Raw genomic sequence first — 18279 nt, forward strand, 5'->3', positions numbered from 1 at the left:
GGTGCCATGGGGGGAGGGCTGGGGCCTCTGGAGGGCGGGGGAACCCCCTAAAATGTTCCACGCAGGGACCTCCCCAGAGGTGTCTCTGCTCTGGGCTCCTGATCCTCCCTGCTTCTTGGTGAGAGCTCAGCAAATATACGGAGTGTGTAACAGTCACCGGCCCCTACAGGCATTGCGGGGAATCCCGTGACCTTCAATGAGAATGGAGATGCCCCTGGCCGCTATGACATCTACCAGTACCAGCTGCGCAATGGCTCAGCTGAGTACAAGGTCATCGGCTCTTGGACGGACCACCTGCACCTCAGAGTAAGTACGTGGGGGGAGGGCAGGGAGGGGCCCCAGGAGGGATGGACAGAGTCACATGTGCCACCCAACCCCTGGGAAGTAAGACCAAGGGGAGGTGGCCGCTGATGGCGAGGACCAGCCCTGACTCCCAGTTTGCTGCTACCAAGCCCAGGTTTCCTTCCAGGCCCCAGTCCAGGCCTCCAAGGGCCCTGAGTGCCACCCCTCCCAGAAATGGAGGGATAGGGCTGTGGGTTTTCTGCTGTATGCCCTTTTCCTTGGCCTGGGGCCTTCCTGCCTGCTGCCTGCTGGTGGAGGAAAATGCTGGATAATCTGGACAATTTACCCTGGACTGAAGGGCTCAGCAGGTGCAGGGAAGCAGGGAGTTGTGGGGGGGTTGGGAGTTTGGGGGTGGCGGGGGAGGGCTGCATTGGGACAAAGGAGGACAATGTCTTAAGGAAAAGGGCACCGTCAGGTGGGGTTTCTGGTTGGGGGTAGAGGGCTGTTTGAGAGCATTTCCTAAAGCTGTCAAACTGCATCTAGAAGGTCATCATTTTTCTGGGTATTATGGGCAGCTGGGGGCGGGGGTGACTTCTCCTGAATCCTCCTAGCTGCATTTTCCCGGCTCCTGATTGTCCCCGGGACATTGCAGCTCTCCCTCTCTGGCCTCAGTGTACCTAGCTGTGACTAGAGCATGTGTTTGGAGAGAAAGGGTCTGTGGTTCATTTCCTAAGAAAATGCCAGTGCACTTGGCCCCGACCTTGCAAGGTGAAGGGGTGAGCCGTGCTTGGGGCAGGCACAATGTGACAGCCAGATGGATTGACCAGAGGGGCCAGAAGGCCCAGGCCCATGTCTGGCCTCAGACTTCCTGTTGCTGATCCTGGGAGAGTTGCCTCATGTCCCTGCTGTATCCTCTTATAGGAATCTCTTCCAGTGACGAGCCCCCCAAGCTCCTCGGAATACTTTCTGCCCGTGATCCCATTTGGCTCTGACAATCTTCTGAGTTAGAGGCAGTATTTCTGCGAGCCCAGTCTGAGGGATGTTCCAAAGGCCACATGGCAGGGCAGGAGTAGAGCCCATTCCCACGGTGATGTTCCTTGGGTTGCTGAAGAGAGATAGACAGACAAAACAGGGCCGGTGGGAGCACTTGGCCAAGGGGATGATATCCCATATGTAGAAGTGTCTCTGTGGGGTCCAGTGAGGGGAGCAGTGGGGACCTGTGATTCAGTTCACCAGCAACATCGGCAGCTCAGCCTTACTGAGTGCCTGCTGTATACAGCAACTGTGGTAAGTGTGGGACCTTGCTATGTGGACAGCAGCCCCGTGAGGCAGGCACTGTTCTTATCCCATTCTACAGTTGTGGTAAGTGAAGGCAGGGCCTCGGTGTGGGGAGGGCAGCGGAAACCTCCCTGATGATACAAGGCCCCTCAGCCAGTGTGGAGTCGGGGCAGGGCTAAGGTCGAGGGGATGGGACTTCAACTGTCACATCCTCTCCGTTTTCTCCTGAGGGCTCAGTTTGGGCTGTGCTGCAGGGGTCACAGAGCAGGCCGGGCTGGGGTGGGGGCCTGAGGAAGAGACTTCACCCTGCCCGCCCCGTCTTCCTCCGGGTCTGAAACTGAGATGGCCTCTCACGGCTGGTGCCTGGGCCTCATTTCCTCTGTCATAGACTCCACAGAGAGTCCCAGGGTCCCCGGCATGCCAGCCCTGTGCTGGGGGCTAGACACGAGGCAGGGGACAGGCACAGAGCCCCACGCCTCGTGGGGCTGAGCTTCTGGGGAAATAGAATTTCTGTGATGACTTCCAAATGGAAGGTGCAATAAGTAGCAAAGGGCAGAGTGGCCTCTTTCTGGTGCCCTTGGATCAGGTGGGGAAACAAAGACTCAGAGAGGTTGAGGTGTTTGCTGCAGGGCTCACAGCCAGCTGGCAACACACCTGTGATCCCAGGATTTACCAGCATTTATGACTCTTTCTATGGGAGCCAGAGTTTTCTAGAACAGCCACCGTTGCCATTTGTTTCCCTACAGTCCCATAGCTCCAGTGGCCAGGGTTGTCCTGCTTCATTGTTCCTATAGGGATTGTGGCCCACAGGTTGTTCCTGTGCTCTTTGGCTCTAGGGGACCACATGGCCCTGTCATGCCCAGAGCCACAGGACAAGCTGCTGCCCTGAGCTTTTCCTCCCCACTCCTGGGAGCCCATCTTTGGCTGCCCCTCCCCTTTTCCTCAGCTCTGAAACCATCCCCTTGCCCAAGCAGCTGCTTATTCCTTCTCTGGGAGCGAGGACCCAGCACAGAGGAGCACCTGTCTGGCCAGGCCCCCTGCTCGCCTAGTGTGAACTCCTAGCAGCCGCTGTATTTGGAACAGATGCCTCGAACACGGCTCCCAAGTGTAGTCCAGCTCCCTTTGCTCAGGGCCTGGAGCTCCTCTGTGCCTCTCGCTGACTTTCCAGACTTTTTTGTAACACTGGATTTGGTAGGGATGCCAACACGCCCCGTGGCTCCTTTGTTTGCAGTGACTGTGTCTTCGGAGACATATAACGGGGACTAGCGCTAATTTAGAGCAAAATGTAAAGAAATTCTAACACCTGGGCACAGATTCTGTGTCCTCTGAGCAAACCTGTCATTGCTCTCTGCTGAGCACCGCTTCCTGTCCCACCCAGAGGAGACACTGTGGGCTGAGCCACGGGGACGGCACATCTCCCAGCAAGCACACAAGTCACCTGCAGGGTCTGGTTAAGACTCAGATCCTGACACAGTAGGTTTGGGGCAGGCCCAAAGGTAGCACTTCCAGCAAGCTCCTGGGTGATGCTGGGGTGGGTCTGGAATCAGGGCTCCCGAGTTCCCTCTGCTTCCCTGTGGGACTCCTGGTTCCCCCTGCCGCTCTCTGTACTCAGGGTTTCTGTACAGTCCTGGAGGGTTTGGGATTTGCTCAGGATGTCTCCTAGGTTAGCCAGGGCTGCATCACGCAGATGGGCTTATTTAAGTCCAGCTGCTGGGTCCAGCGGGTTGTTGCCGTGGCCGGGATGCCAGTTTGTGGGGTGGCCCCAGGCAACAGGTGGCATAACCTGAGGCCGGCTCCCCTGCGATGTCGTTGCCAGATAGAGCGGATGCACTGGCCGGGGAGCGGGCCGCAGCCGCCCCGTTCCATCTGCAGCCTGCCGTGCCAGCCGGGTGAGCGGAAGAAGACCGTGAAGGGGATGCCGTGCTGTTGGCACTGTGAGCCGTGCACGGGGTACCAGTACCAGGTGGACCGCTATACCTGTAAGACCTGCCCGTACGACATGCGGCCCACTGAGAACCGCACAGGCTGCCGGCCCATCCCCATCATCAAGCTGGAGTGGGACTCGCCCTGGGCTGTGCTACCCCTCTTCCTGGCCGTGGTGGGCATCGCTGCCACGCTCTTCGTAGTGGTCACCTTCGTGCGCTACAATGACACGCCCATCGTCAAGGCCTCGGGCCGCGAGCTGAGCTACGTGCTGCTGGCCGGCATCTTCCTGTGCTACGCCACCACCTTCCTCATGATCGCTGAGCCCGACCTGGGGACGTGCTCTCTGCGCCGCATCTTCCTGGGGCTGGGCATGAGCATCAGCTACGCGGCCCTGCTCACCAAGACCAACCGCATCTACCGCATCTTCGAGCAGGGCAAGCGGTCGGTGAGCGCGCCGCGCTTCATCAGCCCTGCCTCGCAGCTGGCCATCACCTTCAGCCTCATCTCCCTGCAGCTCCTCGGCATCTGCGTGTGGTTTGTGGTGGACCCGTCCCACTCGGTGGTGGACTTCCAGGACCAGCGGACGCTCGACCCCCGCTTTGCCAGGGGCGTGCTCAAGTGCGACATCTCGGACCTGTCGCTCATCTGCCTGCTGGGGTACAGCATGCTGCTCATGGTCACGTGCACCGTGTACGCCATCAAGACGCGCGGCGTGCCCGAGACCTTCAACGAGGCCAAGCCCATCGGCTTCACCATGTACACCACCTGTATCGTCTGGCTCGCTTTCATCCCCATCTTCTTTGGCACCTCGCAGTCAGCAGACAAGGTGAATGGTGGGGCTGGGGGTGGGGGAGGGTGAGGGCCCCGAGCTGCAGGCAGCCGTGGGGGCTCGCTGGCCTTGCCTTCTGCTCTGGAGAGGACTTCCTCCATGCCTCACTGCTTCCTCTGCCTCCATCTGTTCTCCGGCTTCTGGGTTGTCCCTCTTCTCTCCTACCCTTTCTCTTTTCTGGCTTCCCCTTCCCACCCGTCTCAACTCTCTCCTTCTTCTTTCCTTCCCTCCCTGCCTCTACCTCTAGTTGCCTCCCTCTCTCCTGTCAGCTTTCAATCTCTTCTAGACTCTTTCCTAGAGAAGAGACTCTCGCCCTGCTCAGCCCCATCTTCCCTGCATCCACTCCTCTCTTCCTTGTCCTCTGCCTGCCCCTCTTTCTGCCCTTGCAGGATCCCCCTGGGTCCCTGGGTGGGGGTTGGATCAACACTCACTCCTCTTCTCCTGGTCACCAAGCCTCTGAAGCCTGGGAGCCTGGGGTGTCAGCTGAGGGTCCTTCCCTCCACCAGTCAGAGCTGCAGACAGTGTGCCTCCTGCTGGCTCTGTCAGGCCATCCTGTGGGCCTGGACAGACCCCAGAGCCCCGTGCACTCTGACCACATCCCAGCCCCAGCGCTGCCTGGTGTCTGCAGGGTTTTATCTTGAAGGACTGAGGGTCACTGGAGCCAGAGGTTAGAGATGGGCAAGGGGTTATTGGGACCAAGGACCCCAGCTCCTGGTCCGAGTTCTATGTTTGGGATTTTGGGCACGGCAGCTGGCTTCTCCGCCTCAGTTTCTCCATCAGTATGTTGGGGCCATGATCCTTCTCTTGCAGTCATTAAGGGTTGTCACAATCACATGGCCTGATGGGTTTGAAAGCCGTTTACCCCTCTGTGGAGTGGCTGGTGCTGAGGAACCCAGGGGAGGGTGATGGGGACTAGGTCAGAGAGATGACGGGACAGATGGTGGAGGACTCAGAGGCTGTGGGAAGGATGTGGGCTTCTACCATCAGTGAGAAGGGAGCCGTGCTGGGGTTCTGAGTAGTGAGGGACATGATGTAGTGCGGGTTTAGAAGGATCCCTCTGGCTGCTGGGTGGAGCCCTGAGGAAGGTGGGCTGAGACGTGGATGGCCAATGCGGAGGGGACTGTAGCGAGCCCAGCAGGGGGCTGCTGGGGCCGGGGTTGATGGGAAGCAGGGGTTCTTGGATGTGCCTGCAGGTGAGGCGGCTGGATTTGGGACGGATAGCATGTGGGGCAAGAAGTGCAGAGGAGAGTCAAGGATGACTCTGGGTTTTGGCGTGAGGATTGGGAGGAAGGAACGTCTGCACTCTCAGGTGGGGAAGAGCACAGAGGAGCCTGTTTGGGGGCCAAGATCTGGCGGTCCTCTGGATGTGCTAAGTTTGGGGTGCCTGTTAAGAGGTCCACATACTGCTGCTGAATACACAGGGCTGGGGTTCAGGGCTGATGGCCGGGCTGGAGCTGGAGCTGGTGTTGTCACCAGCCCATGGCTGGCATTTGAAGCTGGAGCTTGCCCAGCTGTGAGCTACTCAGGATCCTTGGCTTTCAGTGAGGCTGCTGCCAAGGCCATGACGGATGGGGTGCTTGTCATGGGCCCGATACTCTACCTGATGGCCCCCATCCACAGTAGCAGGGTAAGGTGGATAGCACTATCCCTGTCTATAGATGAGACACAGAGGCACAGAGAGGCCAAGTGACTCATTTGAGATCACACAGCCCATAGGTAGCATGGTTGAACTTGACCCTGCTGTGCCTAACTCAGGAACCCCCCCTCTGCAAACCCAGTCCACACTGCCCCCCTGCAGCCCTGGGATACCTTCCTGCCCTGCAGCCTCCTTGGTAAGGGCCACCTCTGCTCCAAGAGTTCCTTGAGGGCAGGACCTCTGCCCTCCATGCTGAAACCCTTGACCTGACCCGGAGAGGCCTGTAGCCTGCCTTCTAAATGTGGCCAGTGGGCTGAGGGGCTCTGAGAAGCAGACACTGGGTTTGGCAGTGAGGGCCCTGAGATCAGGAACCAGGTTTGGCTCCATGTCACCCCACAAACCTGAGCCAAAGCAGCCACCAGGCCTAGCTTGCCCTGTGAGCCAGGTCTCCTGCCCCCACAGGCCTGCGGGAAGCCCTCCCTGCTGAGGACAGGTACAGTGGGAGCCCGGTGGCCCGCAGTGCCCAGGGGGCCCACAGAGCCAGCAGGGGAAGCCACCCCACATTGTAGGAAGCTGACAGCTTGAGAAATTTTGGCAACACCAGGAGTCTCCCCCTGCCTCCTCAGGGAGTAAAGGTGAACAGCTAGAAGGCAGACAACATGCTGGCTGAGCCCCTGATTCTGCTTTCCTTTAGTTTCCTCGGTGGGGGTCCTGCCCTCCCAGGGGGCGGTCAGACCCTCCCTCCTCCAGCTGCTGAGGCCCCCGCCTCCTGCTCAGCCCCCACATCTCTCCAGGCTACCCGGAGAGATGCCTCTAATTTCTTCCTTTTTAGGAGGCTCCCCTGAGTATAGATGTTGAAAAGGAGCCTCTGAAAGGATCTCTCCTGAGACCCAGAGAGGCGCAGAGGCCCTTACTTGCCTGGGGTCACACAGCAGGCTAGCCTTTCAGCCACAGGTGACCCTGCTCTGGTCCTGATCGTGGGGGACATGACCTTCCCCTCTGGGCTTCTGCATAAGGAGGGGGCCGGGATATGAGCTCTTCTCCCACCCCATGCTGGGACCCAACTTCCTAGAGGCACAGGCCACCAGGAGCTGAATCTCTGAATCTCCACTGGGCTCTGCCAGCCCTGCAAACAGGTAGAGAGAGAGAGGGGTGGGGCTGCGGCGGGGAGTTGTGTGGTTACAGAGGTGTGTGTGCCTTCTTGTGCATGGTTGGTGGTGGCTGGGTGGTGTGTGTATCTGTGTGCAGGTGGCTGCGTTCGTGTACACTGGGTGGGGATGGGCAGGTGTGTACATTGAGAGCTTCACGGCTGGGATGCATGTGGGTGTGCAGACAAGTTGCACGTGCCTGGCCATGTATGTGCAGATGTGTGTGTGTGCACTTGTAGGTGCGTATTCAGGTATGTGTGCAGATATGGATGAATGCGTCTGGGTGCCTGCATGCGAGTGTACCTAGGTGCACGAAGGGAGTGCGTGTGTGTGCGTGCACGTGCCCCCCGCATGAGTCTGAGTCACGTATGAGCGCACAGCTGTGAGTTCAGGGGTGTGTGTGTGTGAATGCAGAGATGCATGTGTCTATGGGCATGCGTGTCTGTGGGCATGTGGGCGTGCCCAGGCTTGTGTGCACACGTGTGTGCAGGGGCTCGGTGGCGCCCATTTCCCCAGCGTGCAAGTGGTGGCGCGGAGTGAAGCAGTCTGTGCTGCTGGGCAGAGTAGGTGGATGGCTTTCCCCATGCTAGCCCCAGTCGCCAGGGGTTACTGTGGCCGCCGTGCAGCACTACCCAGAGCCGTGCACAGCGTGCTTCCCCCACGGCATGGGGTTCCCATTTAGCTGCCCTTGGGTGGGACCTAGCCACAGAGGCTGACCAGGTGGTGGGGAGGTTCATTTCTCTGGTTTGTACAGATTCCGAGGATCTCTGTGGCCACTAGGATCAGCCTGGGCCAAATCGCGGAGCAGGTAGATCTCCTCGGCACCCCCAGGGGGGCCCCTTGGACCCTCCGCCCAGCAGGCCTCACAGGGAAATGGGAGACTCCTCATCTCCCTCTACAGCAGCTCCTTTCTGTGCCCTTTGCCCCACCCACGGTTACCTCTGTCCACGCCCATCAGACCTAGCTCTGACAATCTCTTCGCTCTGGGGAGCAGCCACTTGTGAGGCAAAGGCAGGATTTCTTGCAGAGGACAGAGTGTAGCTAGGGCCTGACCAGAAAGGGGGGCAGGAATCCAGGCACCCCCATCTGGAAGACAGGTTGCCTGGGAGACAAGATGAAATCAGATCCTGGAGGTCACCTCTCAGGCTACCGGCCTTGGAGGGCTGCATCCATACCTGGGCCTCATTCCTGGGAGTTGGGGGTGTCTGCTGGGTTCTAGAGGTTTTAGAGGGCTGCTCCTTCTTTGATAGAATCAGCATGCTACTACCTCCTGGTGACAATGTGCGCCTTCACACAGGGGCCTCTGGGACAACGTGTGAGCTGGTGGGAGGGTGGGAATTCCAGACCCCAGAGCATGGAGAGGGACTGGGGTGTGCAGCCTTACTTGTGCTTGCACAGGGCCGGCCGCCCCTCAGCCTGGGATGGCTAGACGAGCCCGCGAGGCCCCTGCTGGAAGGGCAGGGTCCCAGCAGGTAGGGGCATCTCGCTTAGGTTGGATTGGTTTATGCCCCATCTTGTATCTTTGCAAAAAGTCTCCTAGTCTGAAAAGCAAAACAGAACACCAAGAATTGTGCTGTTTTCCATGTTCAGGGCTGGCTATCTGGTTTTCAGGGCCTTATGCAGAAAGAAAGTAAAAGCCCCTTCCCTTGTTCAAAAATGATTCAGGATTTAAGATGGTGACAGCGGGGCATGGAACCACATGTGTGTCCCTTGGGCTCTTCTTCTGCCTGTGTTAGTGGAGGGGTCTAGCATCCCACAGTGGCTCAGGGCAGAGTGGAATCTCGCCCCCAACACAGGGCTCACTCTGTCCAGAGAGGGGGCCTCTATACCTGGTTCCACCTACTCCGAATGGGCCTGAATGCACGCCCCACCCCCCAATCAACAAAATGTGGGCAGAGGGCCCAAGATGGATATCTGACTTGGAAACACAACCCCGACACCCAAGAACCCCTAGTGTGAGAGGGGAGACTGCCCTCAGGGAGGCCTCGGTCTAATGAGGGAGACGTACCCTCACCCAGGGAGCTCCCAGTCCAATGGTGAGGATCCTGAAAACAAGCGTCATCTTGATTAGCCCAGACCTTCATCACTTTCCCCATGGTGTGGAACCTGTCTGGCCCCCTACCCCTGCCATCAGCCCCATCTCAGGGGGCAGGAGAAGTAGCCAATACCCTACTACTGGCCAGTCATGCTGGGAGGGAGTGCTGTTGCACAAGAGTGAGAATATGGCTTGCACGGGAGGACAGGAGATGACTGTGTCCAGAGGGGTGTGTGTTGCCTGGGGACCAGGCTCTCATTTCCCTGGGCTTGTGACAGTTTCTGAACAGTGACAAATAAAACCACTTCTCCACACTCCCAGCCTCCTTCCCCTCGGTGCTGTGCAAGTTCACAGAGCTTCACAGTCTGGGTTTGGCTCACCTCGGGGTTGGGAGAGGTAGCAGCTCTCATCCCATTGCACTGATGAGTAAACTGAGGGCTAGAGAGGGCTTGAGACTCAGGGTCACATCCCTCGTTCCTTTCAGACCCCAGGGCTTCTCCAGCCTCTCTCTCAAAGGACAGCTGGAAAGACAGCCTTCAGATCCAGGTCATGAATCATTTTTAGAGAAGGGCAGATGGGACAGAGTATGAGATGGGTGTCATAGGGGGTCAGATAGAGCTGGGGTTCAGGGAGAGCTTCCTAGAGGAGACGGCACATCAGCCAGGCCCCAAGGGAGGGGGCCCAGATCTAGAAATGGCAGATTTAGGGGGTAGAGCACTTCTTGCCTTCCCCATGCCCAGACCTGGGGGCTACAGCCCGGGTCTCCCCTGGCCGCACGGAGGTTGAGGGGGGCTGGCAGGACAGCAGAGGCCTGGAGGACTGGGAAGCGTGATGGAGGAGGCAGGGAGGGGACCCCAGGGGGCAGTGGGAATTGTCAGGCCCTGCCTGGAAGGCCCCGCTATTGAAGAATGGATTATCCGACACCCAGATTAATGGACTTTCATTTTGCTAAACATCTGTCACCGTTAGTGCTGGCGAGCGAGCGTGAAATGGGCTTTGACTGTGCTGCCATCGCCATATCTCACTGGGCGCTGTGGCTCCCGTGTCAGTGGCCGCTCTGCACAGGGCAGCAGGGCAGGTTGCCGTCACTGAATGGGGACCTGGTCGAGGGGCTGTGGCATGGCCCCTGGGAGTTACCCCAAAGCACCAACAGATGTTCATCTCACTCCCAGCCCTGTGTAGCGGGATGCTGCTGGGAGGGTCAGCTGTGGTTCCCTGAGGGCCCTTCGTTAGGGGTGCTCCCCTCACATGGCATGAAGCAGTGGGAGACATTTCCATGTACGTACGTACCATGGCGGGGCATTGTATATACGATCACCATTTACCAAAGCGTTTCATGCTCATGGCGGCCCATGGAGGATGAGTATTATAGCAGCATGCCCATGTGGGGAAACTGAGGCACAGGGTGGGACTTGTCCAAGGTCACAGAGCTAGAAATGGTGGAGTCAGGATTTGAATCCAGAGAGTCTGATCTAAAGTCCCAGCTCAACACCACGACTCCCTTCTGCCCAGTCAGTGGGACATGGGGCGGGACTCCCAGGGTCTGTCCCCCTTGTGTCTGTTCCTGGGGTCGGGACTCTGAGGCTGGGGCAGAGTTCTTTCTGACGCCGCCCCTGGCCCACCTCCAGCTGTACATCCAGACGACGACGCTGACGGTCTCGGTGAGTCTGAGCGCCTCGGTGTCCCTGGGGATGCTCTACATGCCCAAGGTCTACATCATCCTCTTCCACCCGGAGCAGAATGTGCCCAAGCGCAAGCGCAGCCTCAAAGCCGTTGTCACCGCTGCCACCATGTCCAACAAGTTCACGCAGAAGGGCAGCTTCCGGCCCAATGGTGAAGCCAAGTCTGAGCTCTGCGAGAACCTCGAGACCCCTGGTGAGTGTCCGGGTCCTCCCCTCTCCCTCAGGGCCCCACCCAGCCTTGCCTCCTTCCGGAGAAGGCCAGCCCCCATAACCGGGACCCTGGCCGTGTCCCTCCCTAAGCCCATTTTCTGGGGTTCCTGGGAGAGCCCTAAGGCCACAAGTGAGTGGGGATTCTGGGAGAACCTTGAGGCGCCAGGTTAGTGCCCCTCTGCCCTGCCCCATCTTGGTAACCAGGAGAGAACCTCAAGGTCCCACCCCACCTAGCCTTAGCTGCACACTTCCAGGGATCTGACTGCCAAGGGTGAGGCTGTGGGGGAACCTGGTTCATGCAGGGTGATGGGGGCTCTGGGATTTCTCTTCCCTGGGACCAAGATCTGGGCCTGTGCCCCTCTGGGAGAATGGGTTGTCTGGAGGGCTTCTGCTTTCTGGCCCTTTAGTGACCTGGGCACCGAGGCTCTGGTGCCCGCCTGGCCACGCTCTAACAGGGCCCTGAGAGATGGGACCCAGGAGGTGGGTCCCCAGGATGGGTAAGGGAAGAAGTAGGTTGGACGGAGGGCCTCCAGAGGCCTCAGTTCCCCAGAGGCTGGGTGTTCCCAAGGGATAGTCCAAGGAAACCTCTGCAGTAGAGGGTCATGCTTTGAGGGGGACCTCAGCATCTGAGGGGCAGGCCCAAGGTCTGGGCCTGGGCAGGAATGTGCATGAGGGAGTGAGGCCGCCATCTTTGCCAGCTTCTCTGGTCCCCCTCGCAGCCAGCCCTCTGTGAGAAGAGATGGAGGGGAGAGAGGGGCAGGGCATGTGAGGGATGGGGGTGCCTCAGGGGCACCAGTCATGGTGGCAACCACTCCTTGAACCCTGATTGTGTGACACACAGCCATGTGACCTTAAAAGGCAAGTTATTTATCATCTGTGTAATACAGATGAGGAAAGGGAGGCTCAGTAAGGTTAGGGATTCATGTGGGTCACATAGTCACCAGGTAGCTGGGCTGGACTTGACCTTCACGGTGATGTCCCTATTGCTTCCTTGGAGATGGAAGCCTCTGCCCTGGGGTGAGCCATGGGGTCTCCCACCTGTGGGGTGGGCCTCCATTCTAGCTGCTCCAGTGGTTGGCGGGGGTGAGACGAAGGGGTAGCCGTGGTCAGCCCTGCTCACTGAGACCTTGGCTCCCTCCCTGGATATCGCGCAAGTGTCCAAATAGTTTATGTGGCAGCTTCTGCCTCCCCTGCTCTCTGAAAGTCCTGGGGGGGGGCCTCCCACTGGTGGGGAAGGAGAAGAAGAGCCTCTTCCTCTGGGGAGACTCTCAGTCCTGGTGGGACCTGGGAGTTAATACTCAGCTGCTTCCCTCATCCTGGTGGAAAGGCCAGAAATGGACATTGTTGATGGCAGCAGGAGGATTATGGGCTAGACTACAGGAGTGTCTGGAGTGCAGGCTCTAAGAGGAAGCCCTGTGTCACTGACAAGGAGGTCAGGAGACCAGGATACCTAGCCTCCTTTGTGTGTTTTGGCTGGGGCAGCACCTCTCACAGGCTCCCTCACCTCGTGGCCCTGGGGAAGCATCTTCCCTCCCTTTCTCATCATGGCTTCCACGTGTTGAGAGATAGCCATCTGTGTAAAGAAGGGAAGTCTCTTCCTACATCCAGACAGGATTTTTCCCTCCCAAAGCCCTCTGTTCTGTTGAGTGATCTTCACAACAGTCCTGTGAGGCTGGGGTGGGGCTAGAGGTTTGATCCCCAGCTGAGGCCCAGAGAGGGTGAGTGACTCTCCTGAGGTCACACAGCAAGTCAGTGGCTCGCTGGCCCCAGTGTCTTTCCTTTGACCCCAACTTCACATGGTCTTCCTATCTCTGGGGCCCCCTTCTCTGTGCAGAACAGTATAGGTGGCTTTTGACATGCCCCCTTCTTTGACATGCTGAAGACCATGTGTTGCCCCCTTGCCCCCATCTTCTGCCAGATGACCTCTGGTTCCAATCCTCCCAGAGCTCCCCTTGGACCTACAGCCCTAGGACTCCCTTCAGGGGCCCCCTGGGGCCTCCGTTCTGAGATGGGAAGGGGCCTTGTCCTCCCAGGATGCCCTACCTCTGGCCTTTTGCGTCTAGATTTGCAGAAACCCCAAATGCAGCCCCTCACCAGACCCTTCTGTCCTGAGCAGGGGCCCCTCCTTGCTCCCCACCCCACACTCCTGCCTTCCGTTTTCCTCCTTCCCACGGAGACTTACCTGTCCCGGGTTCCACCCTCCAGGCCCTACTACCCTGGTGCAGGCAGGTGTGTTAAATGAGCTCTGCTCCAGGGCTCGTCTGAATGGGGCATGAGCCCTCCAGGGACCGTGGGCGTTTAACTGGAGATAACACCCTAACCCCAAAGTGTGACCCTCATGGTGCTGTCACTGGCCAGAGGGAACCAGAGGGCAGGGCCTTCCCAGACAGCTCTGATGGCTCCTTACTGACATGGCTTCTTCTGTCTCTGTTGAGGTTGGTCCCATGGGGACAGGGTAGAATTCCCACCCCTTCCCACCCCACCCCCCACCAGACAAGGAGGGGAATGGAGGCCCAGGGAAGGTAAACGCAGGGTTCCCAGCCCCCCTTCCTGCAAGGGAAGGACGAGAGCTGTTTGCTCCCTCTGCCCACCTGTGGGAGCCAGAGGCCAGGACCCTTTGTCACCACTGTCCCTTAGCTTGGCGATAGCAGGAGCTGTGGGGGTGCTGGGTGGGAGCCCGGTGATTAATTCTGGGGATGCCAGAGTGAGGCGGTATGAGCAGGGAGAGTGGGGAGATGTCACTCCTGTGCAGCAGGGCCATTTTTCACTCTGTCACTGGGAGGCCACGTATCTTTACACAAACAACAGAATAAATAATTCAGGGGCCTGATTCTGGGCAGATTGGGCACAGAGACACAGGGCAACAAATGGGGGCTGTCAGCTCTTGCTTGCCACCGCCCAGCTAATTATTATCTGAGGTGGCAGGGACTGAAAAGCAGCAAGGGTCTGTCACGGGCAAGGCATAGGTTTGGGGCCCTTGGCTCCGCTCTGTGTCCCTCCCTTCGGGTTAGGATGCCTCTCGAGCATCACTGTCCTCACCCTGTCCTCATTGCTCTAGTTATTTCAGCCCTGCCCCTTTGCCCGCCACTTTGCAGGGTTCCCTCCACCTTGTGGCTGAGAGCCACCCACTGTACAGATGAGAAAATTGAGGTGCTGAGAGGTTCAATTTGTCGGAAGGGCTGCTTGGCAGGTGCTGAGACCCCCTGTACTGGAGAGGGCAGGACCGGACCCGAAGCCTCCTGACTTGCAGCCACAGTGGGAGAGTCTCACAGTTAGCTCCCGGTGAGGGGGGGGGGGGCGGGCGGGCAGACTCACTGCTCCCATTTTCCAGATGGTGAGACCGAAGCTGCGCTGAAGGACTCTGGGGCCCCTGGCTTGTAGCTGAGGGCTGAATGCACTTCCAGGTTCTGGAACCCAAGGACTGAATTTTCTATTGGAAACAGCTCTGTTCTTAGAGGGACGGCAGGGCCCAACTGTCCCTTACCTCCCTGCCATTTTCCTCCTTCTACCTGCGTGGGTGCCTCTGGCTCCAGGTGCCTATTTCCCTATAGCTGGTGGAGGTTTGGCTGCCCCTGCTGCTGTTTTCCTTCACCTCTGAGCCACGGCTGCTGGCGGGTTTGCAGGTTTGGAGACTCAATTTTATCAGATCACCCAGGGGGTGATGGAGCCCCGGGGAACTGATTCAGCCGCTGCCTCTTTTTCTGATCCTGCTGGAGAGAGTGGGGTGGAGACATGGGGCTGGGGGAGGCCCGCAGGGAAAGAAGTCTGGGCCAAAGGGCCACTGAGTTCCTTTGTGTTACAGGTGGGGCCTAGGAGGGCGAGGGAGGAGCTGCCGGAGGTCACAGAGGGAGGGGGTCAGAGACTCCTGTCCCCAGAGTGCTGATCTGCACAGCGCCCCCCCCCCCCCGCCTTTCAGCACCTCTGCCTTTGTGTCTGGGCTCCTTTGCCCAAGTCTGTCCAGCCCAGGACCCTCCTGGATGCTGTTCCCTCAAAACTGCCCTGTCCATGGTTCTTCCCTCGTGGTCAGCCAGCACCCTGGAGGCACACGGGTCATTTTAGAAATGAAGGTGGCAAGTCTTGGCATGCTTTGTAAGCCTCCTTCTGAAGTCATGGGCCCTGTTTCCTTCCTGCCACCTGTCCGGGGGAGCCTGAGACTTGCAGCTTCCTGGCTGCGGCCCAGCCAAGTGATTGTCCATGTTCTGTTTACGTATTTCAGCTGACAGGCAGCTGAACTACTGTATAAGGCCACCCTCTCCACTCAGGAGCAAGTTCTTCCTTTAGCTCCCCTGTGTTCCACCCCTCATGTTGCCCCGCTGGTCCTACGAGGTACCCCTCTGCTTGCCCCACCCCCCACAAGTTCGCTTCTGGTCACACTTGATGGACCCTCTGGGAGTGGGACCCAGGAATCCTGCCTATGTCGGTGGGCTTCCGGCTATGCTGGTGTAGTGGGTGGGCAGGCCTGGGGACCTGGGTCTCTTCCAGTGGCTCCCAGAAGGTTGTGCTGAGGCTGATCCCTCTCAGTGACTGCTCTGCCCCCGGAAGGCATAAGAGGAGAAGTATGGGAGAAACAGTTTTAATCAAATGACATGCAAATCAAATGACACACAGCCCTTCCACTCCCACGTCATTAGCAGGAATGTCATCCAGCAGGGAGTGTGGGAAGTATGGTCTTAACTCAGCAGTTGTGGGCCCAGCGCATGGGGTAGAGGATCAGAGAGTCCAGCCACACTGCTCCCCCTCCGTGTCCTCCGTTCTGGGCTGGACGCCCTGGCTGAGTCTGGCAGGGACAGTCCTTTTCTGGGTGGAGAGGCCCCTGATGGAGTGTCAGGCCAGCTTTGCATACTAGGGCACCGTAACTGTCTCCTGTCCGGCTGCCTCCACGCACCAGCACTTAACTCCCACCCCAGGCAGCAATTCTGACCTTCATGACTCTCCACTGAGCTGTCCCCAACCATGCAGGGAGACCCTGGATCCTGACAGGACAAAACTAAGGGCCTGGCCAGGCTCCTCACCCAACTGGCCTCAGTGCCTCATTTGTCGCAGGAGGGTGGCCCTTATCTGGCTTTGTCACTAGGCTGCCATGAGGTTTGAACCCCAGCTGGGTGGAGGTAGGGGAGGCTCATGCTGGAAAGAGACTGTCACCCAGCTGGGTGGGTGGGTGGGGCCCACAAGGGGCTGAGACTAGGAAATGAGGGTACCCAGACACAGAGGCCAGGTCCTGGTGGTGGCTGGCCCTTGCTCAGGGTGCAGATAAGGGAGACTCAAGGCTGGGGTGAGACAGGAACACCCAGAAATGGGAAGGGTAGCCAGACTGAGGCCTGATGGGACCTGGAGGTCTTCCGTCTTCCTTGAGTGAGGGACTGGGGCCGAGTCAATCTGAGGGGCCTCCTGGTCAGCTAGTCAGTGTCTAGCCTCGCGGGGCCCGGCCACTGGTTCCATCATTCATTTTCTCTGTCCCAGCTCTCCACTCCCATCCCCTAGGCTGCCAGGCTCTGTCTAATGTCTGTTTTTCGCATGTGCTCTTCCAGAATGTGTGCTGTGGACCTGAAATCCTTCTGTCGATAATACTTTAAGGCTATATATAATTAATATCACAAATAAAAATGATTCTCCTCAAGTGTGGTGGAGTCGGGAGGTGGCGGGGGCTTTGTTGGGGGCAGGGCGTCGGGGGACCCTCCCAGAGCAGTGGGGTGGGGAGGGAGGGCCCGTCAAAGGAGGGATCCTAACTAAAACGACAGAGTGAGGAGGGCAGGGCCCTCCAGGGAAGCAGCCTAGCCTCAGCGAAGGTGTGGAGGTGGGAAGGATGTTCAGACAGGGGATGGGTTCAGGGAGTGGGGGAATTTGGTGGGGGTGTGGTGGGGGAATGAGGCACTAGTTGCGGGGGGGGGTGGTGGTGCAGAGTAGGGGAAGGGAAGTGGGGAAGCAATGGGATGGGTGGGGTGGGGCCACCATTCAGTTTGGGGGATGTCAACAGCTTGGTTCAGGGGTCTGGACCTGATGCTGTGGGCAGGGCAGTGACTGTGCAGAAGGGGGGTTTGAAAAAGCCTGCCCCTGATGTCTGGGTACCCCGGTCTCTCTCCTTCCAGCACTGGCCACCAAACAGACCTACGTCACCTACACCAACCATGCAATCTAGCTAGGCCACCAGAGCCGAACAAGAGGAGGAGGACCCGAGACCCTTGTGGCTGACGCGTCGGGCCAGGGCCACTCCCAGGGGCCCAGCTGATGTCTTGCCTGCCCGTGGATGCCCACGGACGCGGCTTGGTGCTGAGGACAGCAGAGCCCCCGGCAGTCACTGCCGGGCAGCCTGGGCAAGCCGGGCAGGTGACAGGAGGAGGACAAGAGGCCGGGCCGGCTGCAGGCCACCCCAAGAGCCTGCATCTTGGACCATGGCCCCTCCCGGCCCCCAAATGACAGGGGCTCAGGCTGCGTGGGCCCCAGAGCTGGTTTTCTCTCTCCCTTCGTCTCTGCTGTCGCACTGGTGACCGTCCCAGTCTGTTTCCATCCCTGTCTTTATTTTACCCCTGCCTTTTCTGCGTCTGCACCTGTCTGTGTGCTCTGCTTTTCCCTAGCTGCTTTCTTTCTGCCTCTCCCTCCTCTTCCTCCTGCATCCTCCGTCTCCAGGTCTTTCCAGTTTTTTTCTCTTGTGCTCCCTGGGGTCTCCCGTGCAGGTTTCTTTCCAGTCCTCAGCCCCCTCCTCACCTTCATTACATCCAGCCCTTGCTTTCTGTCACCCCCATTCACCAAATCTTACATGTCGCAAAATAGAAAAAGAAAAAAAAAAAAATCCAAAACGCAAAAAAAGCCAAAACAAAAACCAATCTCAAGTGTGTTGCCAAGTGCCGCATCCTCCCGGTGGCCTCTGTGTGTGTCCCCGTGGCCCGCAGCCTGCCCGCCTGCCCCCTGCCCGTCTGCCACGTGTCCTGCCCCCGCCTGCCCCCCGCCTGCCCCTCCTGCCGATGACACGGAGTTCAGTGCCTGGGTGTTTGGTGATGGTTATTGATGACAATGTGTAGCGCATGACTGTTTTTATACCGAGAACATTTCTAATAAAAATAAACACATGGTTTTGCACCCTGCCTCCACAGCTGCTGAGGGTCCTGCAGGAGGACCCCTGTCTCAACCTGCAGCGGGAGAGCCTGGAATTGGAAGCAAGGAGAAAATGGGCGATGATGGAGACCGAGGGCTCTAGGGTGGTTAGAAGCTGTCTCTGGGGCTGGCATGGAGTGGGAGCACAGGGCAGCCCTGGGCAG

The 18279-nt window shown here is 58.6% G+C and overlaps 1 protein-coding gene across 2 annotated transcripts in view; it reads left to right on the forward strand.

The window, feature by feature from the left end:
- Positions 1-17962, forward strand: part of GRM4 (glutamate metabotropic receptor 4) — a 117108-nt gene extending 99146 nt beyond the window's left edge. For both annotated transcript variants that reach the window (XM_044255109.1, XM_044255102.1), the window contains exons 8-11: positions 170-306; positions 3377-4312; positions 10763-11009; positions 17113-17962. In XM_044255109.1, coding sequence (XP_044111044.1) covers positions 170-306; positions 3377-4312; positions 10763-11009; positions 17113-17162 — 1370 coding nt within the window. In that variant the 3' untranslated portion in view covers positions 17163-17962. The remainder of the gene's footprint in view (positions 1-169; positions 307-3376; positions 4313-10762; positions 11010-17112) is intronic.
- Positions 17963-18279: the final 317 nt, after the last annotated feature.

The sequence above is a fragment of the Neovison vison genome, chromosome 1 (assembly GCF_020171115.1).
Source record: "Neovison vison isolate M4711 chromosome 1, ASM_NN_V1, whole genome shotgun sequence".
Classification (NCBI taxonomy): domain Eukaryota; kingdom Metazoa; phylum Chordata; class Mammalia; order Carnivora; family Mustelidae; genus Neogale; species Neogale vison.